This window comes from Athene noctua, chromosome 18 (assembly GCF_965140245.1).
Source record: "Athene noctua chromosome 18, bAthNoc1.hap1.1, whole genome shotgun sequence".
In the NCBI taxonomy this organism is placed as follows: Eukaryota; Metazoa; Chordata; class Aves; order Strigiformes; family Strigidae; genus Athene; species Athene noctua.
This window is the reverse complement of record NC_134054.1, coordinates 2664582-2676661: the sequence shown is the minus strand read 5'-3', so window position 1 is coordinate 2676661 and position 12080 is coordinate 2664582. Positions and strand designations below refer to the sequence as shown.

Here is a 12080-nt window from a genome sequence, read left to right as displayed (position 1 = left end):
AGGGAAAGGTCCCAGGGTGTTGAAGGCAAGTGTGGGAACTGCAGTCTGTCCCAGCTGCGTGGAAAGCCCCTGTCACAGAGCAGTGACGTCCTGAGGGCTCTCCATGGCCTCAGGCTTCATATATTCTTTTTTTTTATATTGTTTGAAAACTTTGGGATTTTTGTAAACCTTGTGCCTCAAATCAGGACAAGTGAAAAATCTAGAAACAGTGATTAGCAAATTCCTGCTTTTCACCAAGGGATAAACGTTCACCTCTTTGATGTTAGTTAACATTGTAATTTGTCTGTCTACGTTTTTAACTGTGACAGAGATGAATGAAGACTTCTTACTAAACAATCTCAGATGGAAATTCTCCAAAGATCTTGCATCCATGCGAGGTGCTGGAACAATTTCACAAATACTCTTAAGATACTTTCCAAACTGAGCTTTGGTGTGCTATGCCTTTTGTCACTCACTTGAATAATTATTTTTTGTCTTGTTAGGAAACTTCCAGGTGCCTTTCAGGCAATCAGACCTTCTGAGGGGGGTAGGTTTAACTTTGCCTTATGACTGTGACATTGCTAATTGTTGACTGTTTGACAAAACCTCGAGGCAAACTGGTTTCCCTCTCGACATGGGTGTTTCTTAAAACCAGAGAGCTTAAATGTTGTCACCGCTGTGGCTGAGTGCTGTAATATTACTGGCATGATGTAACGTTAACGAGAGAAGCCTTGCTCTCTCCTTGCCTTGTCCTGGAGCTGTTTGCGAGCCGGCTGCCTCCCTGCACCCTGATCGTGTGGTTGTGGTTCCGGGGTTCCCGGTTCCTCTCTCAGTCTCTGTCAGTTCCTCTTGCCACCTCCACTGGGGCGGTCTGCAGTTGCACCCCACTGATGGTGGGGGACTGTCCTGTGTGGGGGAGACAGAGAGGAAGGTGTTTCTTGGGACGTGTGATAGTAAATGTTTATCTTGGTTGGTCAGCTACATGTAAGGGCCAGAGCCGTGTGAGGCAGGGATGACTCTATCTAGGTGAGATCTAGCTATATTCTTGCAAGAAATCCAGTCCTTTCTGACTGTGCTAATACTGCAGGTGGCCAGAGGATGGCATGGAGGGTAAGGAACGTGCCTGGAGAGCTGGAGATTTGCCTTCTGCTCCCAGCTGTGTGACAAGTCGCTGTGGGTCAGCAGAAAAATTGTTTAACTTTTCCAAACGTAGGCTTCTCTTCCTCTTAAATGGTGACTCTATGATTTGCACAGTATTTGGGGCCTGCTTCTAAGATGCAAAGTTACTGGAGAAGGGAAACCAGTCTCATTGTAGAGAACATTCAGGGCTTGAAGTCCCATAGCTTGATGTTGTATGGCTGGGGTCTGATGCATGAGCAAGTTGTGGTGGGATAAAACCCTTCTGCTTGCTTTGCTCAGCTCTTGCTAAGACTGTGAAGAGCAGGAGTGGCAATACATCTGTCCCCACTTTTCCGTACGCAGTATGCACTTCGAGGAGAGGTGGGTAATGCCTTGTCCAGGAGTGATACTCAGCTGTTGCCTGAGGACTTTCCTCCCAGGTGCAGTGTTGTCCCCTCTGTTCCCACCTCCTAGGAGCAGTATCTCTAGGTGCTCCTGTAGGGGCTGAACAGGTGTGTGGGCACCGTGTCATGTTGCATGCAGAGCTGCTGTCAGGAGAGTTGTGACAATCTGATGTCTGAAGGTTTCTTGGTATCCTCCCTGCTGTTTGGTCTACCAAAAGCTTCTCTCTTCCCCAGGTGGTGGCTGTGCTCTCTCTTGAAAGTTTTATTGACACCTGGGGAGAGGGCAGGGAAACCCACATCTTCTACAACGTGTTGCTCCACTTGGAAATGCGCAGAGCAGCAGCCAGCTTTGGTGACGAGGGTGTTCCCAAAGGGTGCCAGAGCGTGACTGCTCCCGGCGTTCACCCTGGGTGTGTTGTGAAATGTGACCTCAGGCAGTTTACCGCACAGCGACTGCTGTGCTGTCCCTTCCATCTGCTCATACCTTGCACCTTGTGCTTTTGCCAAAGCAGCCCTGGTTTAGCAGCTCTGCTACTGGGAGTCCACCTGGAGGGAGGTGATGAAGGGACAGATTTATTTTTTTTATCCAGAGTTGCTCAACACCTTCATGAACCATTGCAAAGCATTGATTAAAAACCTTGGCCTCAACACTTGTTTTTCTTCGTGTTCTTGAGATGCTTAATAGAGGTCCTTGGAAAGTTAGATTACATCCTCTAGAATTCTCCCCTGCCTCGTCATTTTGCAAGTGTGGGTGGGAAGGAAGGGAGAGTTTGGGGAATAAACAGTAGAAGTGGTTGGAAAGTTTATGCTTGGTGGACAACCCGAGTCCTCTCCCATGAAAAATGCTTCCATAAGCACTGCCCTGGGAGAAGAGATGTGTGGTCTGTAGCACACCAGGGAAAAAAAAAACAAACCCAAAGACTGTGTTTTGTGGTTTGAAAATTATGGTAATACCTTTGTCATACTTTGTCCTTAAATTCCCTGCCTGCTTTGTGCTGGGCTATGAGAGGCATTGGAAGGGGATGGCTGGGCCAGCGTGGGGCTCACCCTGAGCGTGCGGTGAGGCGCGTGTGCCCCTCCGGGGACGGAGCTGTGCTCTAAAGCAAGTTGACGTGTGGGGAGGTGTATTTTTGTGAGCTGGGTGTTGTAAAGAGTGCTTATGAGTCATGCTGTGCTCTTAGTCACTGCTTTCCTCTTGCCACAAGTCATGACTAAGGTGCTGATGTGCAGGTTCCCCACTCATTCCGTCCTCGGCACCGCGGCAGAGTGTTTCTTGGGCGTTCCTTACGCACGCGCTGCGGATGGATAAAACTTTTGGTGAACACCATAATAACAGGCTGTGGCAGTGGGACACAAGAGACCGGAGCCCATGAGCCTCTTTGGGATAAAGGAGAGAGCTTACATTTGGCAGGTCAGTGGTTCCTCGTTATGTGGTTGCTTTCACCTGTTTGGAGCCATCGGTGGCTTCTCTCTGGTGTACGAAGGACCGAGTGGCAGGGCTGGAGCCAGCCTTGCTGGTCCCTTGGCTCTTAGGGAGCCCCAGCAGCTGGGAATGGCTTTACTGAGCCTCTCTGGGGGAATTGCTGGGTATTCAGTGTGGGTGCATCAAGCAGGGGGGACCGGGTGGGGCCTCTGCCGAGACCACAGTGGCTTTTGCTCTTGCTGGGGTGGAGGTGGGGAGCTGTGATGGGTGCAGCCACCGCTGAATACTGAGTGTCAAATATTGACCAAATAAGAAGAGAATTGAGCATTTTGGGGTAGCCTTGGGAACTACATGAGCATGTGACATAGGTACAGAAACATGCTGTCCGGGGTGAAAGCATAGGCCTGCTTGGCAGGTGGCTTTTGTAGCATTGGCAGGTTTTATTTCTTCCTGGACTATTTTTTTACATTTGTGTTGACTAACCAAAGAGTCTGTGGGATGGACCCATCTCTGTGCTTGGGAGAGGAGAGACACCTGCCCCAGGGTCCCTCTGGATGCCGGGGCTGACACTGCAGAGGAGGAGGGAATCTCTGCCAGGGTACCTTTTTGGTTGCTCATGGTCCGGCATAGATCTGAGAAGTAAACTTCCGGGCAAGTTGCTTTTATTTTTGTGGTGTCTCAGACAGATGCATACGAATTGGGTGGGATAAAATCTTCCTCCCCCGAGCACAGTCTCTGCCAGCCCAAGGTCTAGGTTTGTACTCTGAGCTGTGGAGGAGAGGTGAGATGCACAGTGTTGTGTTGTGAAAAGATTGCACCCAGGCACGCAATCTGCAGTTTCACAATATCCTCGGATGTTGGGGCTGAGGTCCCCTCTGTATTTTCCTACGTTGCCACAAGGGCACGTGGACCTTTTCTTCCTGTTGTCTGTGTGGCAGCAAGGTGACAGTGCCGGAGGCTGTCCTGGCTGGTACAAGGTTGGCACTTGGGAGTGGGTATTTGACCATTGCCAGTGGACACTAGAGCTGTCAAGGACAATCCATGCCTAATGCAAGGAGTAGGAGCTTGGGCTGTGCTGTCACCTCTCCCAGGTTGGACCAGATGGTCTTCTGAGATCCCTGCCAGCCTGGGCTATTCTGTGATTCCCATCCAAGCCCATTGCAAGGTGCTGCAGCTGTAATCTCTTGCAATGTTATCTTCGGTGGAGGCTAACCCAAGATTACCTCCTTGCCACAAACATGTGAGTGAGACTCGATCTGTCCCACAGACGGAAGTTGTGAGAAGGCAGATATGCCTGCAGCAGGTCAGGGGGAGGGTGCCTTGGCCCCACAGCCTCTTGTGATCAGGTTGTGGACATGTGGACCTCCTTTTCTTTGACAGGGCTGGGAGGGATTGGGGGAGCAGAGGGGAAGATGTCAGCTAGCAGAGCGGGATGCATCCTTGGCTTTGGAGTTGCAAAAGGTGGCAGGAGACAGTAATGGAGTGGTGTTTCACCAGGAGCATCTTGTCTGCCCTACAGGAGAAGCACTGCAGTGCTCTTTCTTGCACTTAACTAAGGGCCCAGTATAATAACTTTCTTCCTTCCTTCTCTTTAGGAGATGAATTAAAATGCAGCACACCACGTGCACAGAGGACAGGATCTACCATGCGCTGGAAAGATGTCTACACGGGCTTAGCAGAGATGCTGTCTCCAGCAGATGGGCTGGTAGGTGACCTGTTAACCTTGAGATTGTTCTTCTATCTCTTCATGTTCTGCTGACCTACTGGGGTAAGAGAGCGCTACTGGTCCTACTGGAGGTCTTTTCTCCCTTCCAGCATTCAAAGATGAAGGTGAGATCCAACCTAGTCAGTATTCCTGAGTCCCTTGATGCAGTAGGACCATGTACCAAGATGCTGAACGAGTAATGTTAGGTCTTACATACGTAAAGACTCAGCAGAGAAGTTGTGCGTCTTGACAGTTGTCCATGCATGAGGTGGAGAGAAGAGTTCACCATGAGGAAAGAGTCCTTTGCATAATCAGCCAACCTTGCCTTGCTTTGATGCATATTGTCCTCAAAATCCTACGGGTGTAATCTCTGCTACATTGTCAGAAGCAAGTGTGAAGATACTGTTATCAACTTTATTACATCTAGGTCAGATATCATGGTGGCCATAAAGATGTGAGCTGTGTTCAGAGGACCGCAAAGGGATTTGGGATGGCTGTGGCGGGGGCAGAGCAGCACTGAGCAGAAGTAATTTCTGAATGTCATATTGACCTCTCTGTCTCACACTCACACTTGTAGGCTGCAGTTAAATCACTCAGAAATCCTCTTGCAGATGAAAGTAATGAAATTAGTTTGGGGGACTGTCAAATTCAGATTTCCTTTTGTCTGTGGAGTTTTTTCAACTCCCTCTGCTTTTCTGTTTACCTGTAAGTCCACAAAGAGATGCGAATGATATTCTGCCTGCTGCTTGATATTGGAGTAATTCCTTTTGCCGTGCCCGTTTCCTCACACCCACCAGAATGATGCCAGCTCCCCATGCTGTAGCATCACCCTGGGCCTTGGTTCATGCAGTTATGACCAGGAATTCTGGGTCCTTTTGGTCTCCCCATGTTCAGGGAAACAGATCCTGAAGTGTGATCTACATTCCTGGTTCCTGAAAGCGCGACCTTGTGTTTGGCACCATTACAGTGCATGTCCAAAGGAGTCCATCTCGCCGAGCAATCCATTGTGTGCTGCATAACTCACCTCTTCCTGTAATTATAATTAATCAATTCCTGTGTCACTCACAAAGTCTGCCCTTCTCTAATCCTAGCCCCTCAGCGCTGGTGTTTGTGTTAGGGTAGCCTTTAAAAAACGGCTTCATAATTTTTCTGGGTCATTAGCAAAGACCAGACTGTATGGGGCAGGGGTCGGGTGGTGGTGGGCTCTGTTGGAAGCAGCTGTGCTGCCCAGTGATTCCTCATTTCTAATGATTTCCCCCCGTATCTCTGCCTGTTGGCTTTGTCTTCTTCATGTGGGTTTTGTGGGGTTTGGCAGAATGACCTGGCATTCCTGGGAGAATCTCAGGTGTTTTACACACCAGAGAGTTCCCTTTCATCAAAAGCATTTGTGCTGTTGCCAAAAATCTTCAGTGTGACCGGTGAAGGTGAACCCTGTTTCCGCAGTCGGTGGTGGGAGTGATGTTAATGGCTTTGCTGTGGTCTGGCCCCAGGGCACCGCTTCTGGGCAGCGCTTCTCGGCCAACACCTTCAGTGCTCTTCCACGTGGGCTGTCCAGCCCTGCTGACTTTTAACATGTTTGCTTTGCAGAGCTGCTGTTTCACATCCTACCCCCTTGCAGCCAGAGTAGCAAGTATTTCATGAGTGTAGTAATATATATGATTTAGGGAAAACGGAGCATAATGCACAGATGTACCTATGCCCCTTAACAGTGTATCCTATTTCTTTTCAAAAACAGAGCAGAAATGTATTCACATTCTCTGCCTTCCCTGTGTTACAAGCAACAGTTTAGTTATTGCTGTCCTGTGTCAGATCCAGGCTGTTATTTATGGCAGGGCTCTGTTCCTCATATAGTCGATGAATCCCTCCATCTTGTTCTTAACTGTGCCGTAGCCTTCTCCTTTCTCATTTTTAACTTATTATATCCCTTCTATTTCCCAATTTATTTGCTTTCCCTTTCTTTTTACCATTTCCGTACACCAAAATAACACGCATCGCATTGCAGCTTTTTGGGCAGAGACCTTGCTAGAATTTTGTTCATTTAAAATTATTTAATGCTTTATTTTTACATGATAATTTTACAGGAGGTTGCTCCAGAGTGGGTGAGTAATTGCTTCCGATGCGTTGGTTCCCCCCCCCCCCAACCCCCCCTAAGTGACTGAATAGCTGAGGTCTGTGAAGTCAGCAAAAAGGAGAAGTGTGAGTGTTTTGGTCATCACAGATTTATACCCTGGATAAGGCTATGATTGACTCTGGGGGTCTAAACAGAAAATCTTTCCTGAACTGCAGCATTTACTGGAGGAACCAAATTAAAATTAATCGTCTCTGACTCACAAAAAACCCTGTTAGAAGAGTGCTAGGAAAGACAACCTCCTTTTCCTCATGAAGACCCTCTTCAGACCCTCTTCAGAAAGTTTGCCTTCCTCCATGTTGCTGGAGAGATGATAGTCAAATCGGAGTATGCTAAAGGAAGAAAAATATTTTATTTCTTGCCGGTGAGCAGTGAATTGAGGAGCCTTTGGTGAAGGAGAATGCTGGAGTTGGGTCTGGCTGCTGGCAGTGTCAGGGATGCTGTGCTGCGGAGTCAAAGGGGTGAGAGGGGTGGAGGGTCGCGGTGGATGGGGGGCTGCTGTGTGGGGCAGCCCCGTGCCTGAAAGGTCCCAGGGAGAGGAAGGAGCCCTTGTGTTTCTGCCACAGGACTGCGTATGAGTCGGAGGATGAAGGATGCTGGTGAGGGAGGATGGATGAGGGTCACTAGTGAGCTGGAGACGGAGAGGAGTGTTCAATGATACATCCCCATGTGGTGCCCAGGGAGTTTGGTCTGCTCAGCTCTAATGAAGAGAATCATAGAATCACAGACTCATAGAATGGTTTGGGTTGGAAGGGACCTCAAAGATTGTCTAGTTCCAACCCCTCTGCTATGGCAGGGCCACCTCCTGCTAGATCTGGTGGCTCAAGGCTCCATCCATCCTGGCTCTGAACACTTCCAGGGATGGAGCATCCACAACCTCCTTGGGCAACCTGTTCCAGGGCCTCACCACCCTCGCAGTAAAAAACTTAGTGTAAACCTCCCCTCCCTCAGTTTACACCCGTTATCCCTCGTCCTGTCATTAGAGTCCCTTGAAGGAGCTTAAGATCCTGCTCAGTTGCAGTTGTCTAAATACCCTCATGGGGAGTGAACAGAAATCTAGTGTGGGGATCCTCCACCTTAGTCACCAAATAGCAAAAAACAATGTCTGAAATACTTCCAGCTCTAAGTGCAGAATTAAGGTGTTACTAAACCTTGCAGATTTTAACCTTTGAATTGGTTTCTCCAGGCTTATGGTGGGTTTTCTTGCTGAAATCACTGCCCAGGCTGGGTGGAAGCACTTGGGGTGGCTCCAGTGCTGGGGGGTGCTGCCGTGAGGGCACTCAGGGGGCTCTAAGCACTGCTTGGACACGGGAGCTGCTGTGCAGCATGGGGCGCATCCCAAGGGGATGCTCTGACTGTGGGGCTTTTGCTGCCCCTGTGCTTTCAGCACCTCTCACCCCCCTACTTACAACATACTGCGAGTTGGCCCTTCCTCTGGGACTGGGAACCAGCTTATGCTGTTGTGGACATAGTGGAAATGGTGGGAGCGGGTCTGGGGGAGGGAGGAAGTAGAGATGTCTGCTTTTTGCCCCTCTGGCTGTTACTTGGAGCCGATGCCGAGCCCGAGTGCCGTGGGTGAAGGTAGCTTGGGCATGTGGTGTTTATTTCTACTTTATATCTTTTTTCTTTTTTTTTTTTTCCGACTTGACAGTTGCCCCCTACGAAGAGCGGCGGAGGGGAAATGTCAACCACCGAGGTCAGGAAGGAGCTGCTCTGGGAGGATGGTGTCTTGGTGCAGTTCTCAGAAAAGAAATCGCGAAGCCTCATCCTTCCGAGGCCGCCCACGGGGCTGCTGCTGCCCGGTCCCGGCTCGCTTCAGGCATCCTCGTCGGTGCCGATAGCGATCAGAGTGAGAGCGTGCGCTGTGCCCAAGCTCCTCCCGGCACGAGGGTCTCGCTGCAGCCTCTGCCCAGCACTGGGTCCCTGCTCCCATCCTTTGCTGTGGGTTTTGCTCTCCCAAAGGGAGATTTTTCTTTGGGTCTAGGTCACATTGGGTTCAATCTGGTGTAAGGTGCTGGGACAAGCACAGCTTAGTCCTCCTTCTGCTGCGGCTCCATGTGTCGCAGCCCCAACATCCTGCAGCCGGGGCCACGGGTGCTCTGGGCGGCCTGTATTGCTGGCAGATAAATCTGACTCATTCTCCCTGTATAAAGAAAAATTAAGTAGCACTGGGTTTCTGTTTTAGTGGAGCAAAACCGGATGAATGAGTGTGAGGGCAGGGTGGATGTAAGCGGTTTTTTTTAGCTGTGGGGCTTCCCACTGACCTGCTGGGAGATCTCCAGTGCCTCTTGTGACAAATTCATAGAATTTAGGGGCTGGAGGGTGAAGTCCTGGTTTGTGCAGCTTGCACAAGGTGCATCTTTAAAAGCTGATTTTGATACCTCCAGAGCTGGGGCTCACCCCACAGCTCCTGCATGGACTGTTCTCCTTTAAGGTGCTGAGTGGTTTGTGTGTGTGTGATTTTACTTTCTGCTTAGCTCAGCTGAGAGGCACCTGCCCGAGCTCGGCAAACCCTGCCTTGCTATGGGCTTAGGTGAGTGACGTGGAGTGTTTCCCCACCAACACAGGATTTTCCAACACTTGAAAACTCGATAGAGGGGTGGTAACAGGGAGCACAGCTCCTGCTTGAAGTGTTGGGAGGGAGCATCCCTCTGCTTGCCTTGGGGGCACATCCCAGGGTATTTCCAAGCTCCCCATGGATCTGAGGCCTCCCTTGCATCTCATAGTGACAAATGGTTTTTTTTGTGAATTAAAGAGTGATTGCAAACTCCGGGAGAAAGCCTGGTTCAAGCTTCCTGTGTACCCTCCATGTGTATCCTACCTTCATCTGCCCCAGGACAGGGAGGGTGGTCTGGTGCTGCTGGTTTTGAAAATACCTGGCACAGTGGAACAAATCTAGGATGGACTTCATGCCTTGTGCTGCTCCTGAGTTGTCCCTGTGATTTGAGGCCTGACCTGGCATGGTGTCACGATTCATCATCACACCAAACCAGCAGTCTGCTTGAGTGCACTGAGATGGAGGAGTGCTGCAAATAAAACTGTCTAGAGTTGGTTTCTCACCTGGCTGCAGCCTCTCCCTGGCCTGGGTATAAACCAGGTGCTGCTCTGCAGTTCATAAAAGGCCCTGGGTGTTGCTGCAGCACCCAGCTGTGTCCCAGGTGGACCTGCAGAGGGATGGAGAGGGCACTTGCAGGTGGGTGGCTCCTTTCTGCTTTTAATGTCACTTACGACTTTTGTTCCTGACCTGTGCAACGTTAGAAGGATCACCCTCAGTGCCCAAATAACCTTTTTAGTCTGGATACAGGGAATATGGCTGCAGGGACTAACTGCTTCCAGTGCTTGGAATGTCAGTACTCCTGGCCTGGCCTGTGTGTATAGGGAAGGGAATTCCCACCCAGGTCTGGATTCCCTGTCCTGACTGCCTGGTGGTGCCGGACACTTTGCTTTGCCGTGTGGTCTTTGTTTATTGTGTCCAGGATTTCCAAGCTCTGTTTTGTGCTTGGAAGTATTTTTATCAAGGACAGAGCTGTTTTTGTGTGTCTTTGCTTAATGCTGCTTTGCCAAATTTAGGAGCTCGGACCCTGGCAGCCTGCTGCCTCCCAGCACCGTTTGGCGTAATCCCAGTGCCCTGCCATGACCGTGAGTTGAACAGAAATTCTGCTTATAGTGATGTTACTCAAATATACCTGGCCGTGTCCTTGTGCCTCAGCTCACAGTTCTTGTAGAAGACCCAAAAATGGGTTGGTCTGAATTATATTTATAAGACACTTCCCTCGAGCCCTTGTTCCTGCTACCACCTGTCCCCCCAGCCCGTTCACAGTGGCTTTGCCCAGCTCCTCCCTGGGGAAGCAGCCCAGCGCCTCTTCCTCTGCCCCATTCAGCGCAGAATAACGCAGCAAGCTGCTACTGCCACAATTTCCTCCTCCCTTGCTAGAAGTGAGAGGAAGGAAAGAGCCTGCGTCTTGCTGGGCTATTTGTATTTGTGGTTACGCTCGCGCAGGAAGCGGCGTTCTCCTCCACGTCTGGCGATGCGACCCGACGGAGCTCAGCTCTGCTGCTCTCATGGATCCGGCTCCATGTGGCCCCGCTTCGCCCTGGGCAGCCACAGCCCAGCCGCGCTCTCAGGGGTCAAATAATCCTCCAGGCTGAAGCAGGGTGGGTTCTTTCAAAGCACCACGTGAGCCCAGCTGCTTCTTGCCAAGGTCAGCAAAGCAGCTCTGACCACTTCTGCTGGGCCAACTGGTTTCTTGACTATCTCGCAGGCACTGGGGCTTTCACTGGAGGATGCCACACTCTGAGACAATATGGATTTATTTGAGCAATCTGCCAGAGTCATCCTTAGGAAGAGCCGTGGCTTTATGCCATTGCACTGGCTTATGAAAGGGTCTCAAAGGAAAGCTGGAGCATCGCTGAAGTACCGGTGCCTGTGCCCTCACTGACAAGATATCACAGTCTAAGGTTGCAGTCTGGGTGTCAGCAAAGCCAGCAAGATGCTGGGAGTACCAGAGGCAAATTAAAAACTGCAACTTTAATTAACAGCGAGTGCATCTGAGCTTCTTGGAGTCTTTCCAGCAGGATCTTTTCCTGTTGGAAAATGTTGATTCATTAAAAGTAAAAAGTTGCATGGCGGGGGGGTGTGGGGTGTGTGTGTGTTTTCCCATGAGGGAAGGCTCCTGCCCTGTTAATACAGCTACAAGCTAGGCATAAAGCCACAGAAATAGTGTGTGTCCCTGGTGAGCAATTGCCTCTCTATGGCAAGGGACAAGCGAAGGGGGTTTTTGCAACTTCAGGACTAGTTTTGTGTGTCTTAGCATTGTTCTCCTCCCAGCTGGGCCACAGCAGGCCTCTCCTCTGGTTTAAATTTACCTAGTTTAACACCTAGAAGGTGTGTAAAGGTATTTTTATGGCATTTACATGTCTGTATGTTTGATGAATTTGTAGCCTCTGCAGCTGGGAATAATGTTTGAGGGACGGACAGTGTAACCTGTGGATTTGTGATGAATACCGTTGTCTCCTTGCCAGCTCACAGCATTGTTTCTTCCTTGTTAGCTCCAGCGTGACAGCCAACATGCATGGGCTGGTGTTTGATAACAAATTCTGTGCCAATTAATAGCCTGTATGAGTGAAGAGCAGCTGGATTTATATTTATTTTTCCTCTCCAATCATTAGCCCCACTTTCCTGCAGCAAGAGATGCTCTGTTTCTCTTGGTTTTGCTTTTGGACTGAGGTTGGAAGAGTCCCAGTGCCAGCACCCCCGAATCACGCCATGAGCTGTGACCGGGCTGTGTGGGATGTCTGAACCGTGTCTGTTCCTGGCGAAAC

At 50.0% G+C, this 12080-nt stretch overlaps 1 protein-coding gene across 5 annotated transcripts in view; it reads left to right on the top strand.

Moving 5' to 3' along the window:
- PIK3R5 (phosphoinositide-3-kinase regulatory subunit 5) overlaps positions 1 to 12080 on the top strand; it is a 62281-nt gene that overhangs the window by 29422 nt on the left and 20779 nt on the right. For 4 of the 5 annotated variants that reach the window (XM_074921730.1, XM_074921729.1, XM_074921727.1 and 1 more), the window contains exon 2: positions 4521 to 4630. In XM_074921730.1, the coding sequence (XP_074777831.1) occupies positions 4534 to 4630 (97 nt within the window). In that variant the 5' untranslated portion in view covers positions 4521 to 4533. Of the gene's footprint in view, positions 1 to 4518; positions 4631 to 12080 lie in introns of those variants that run through there. The other variant, XM_074921731.1, reaches the window with a different exon arrangement.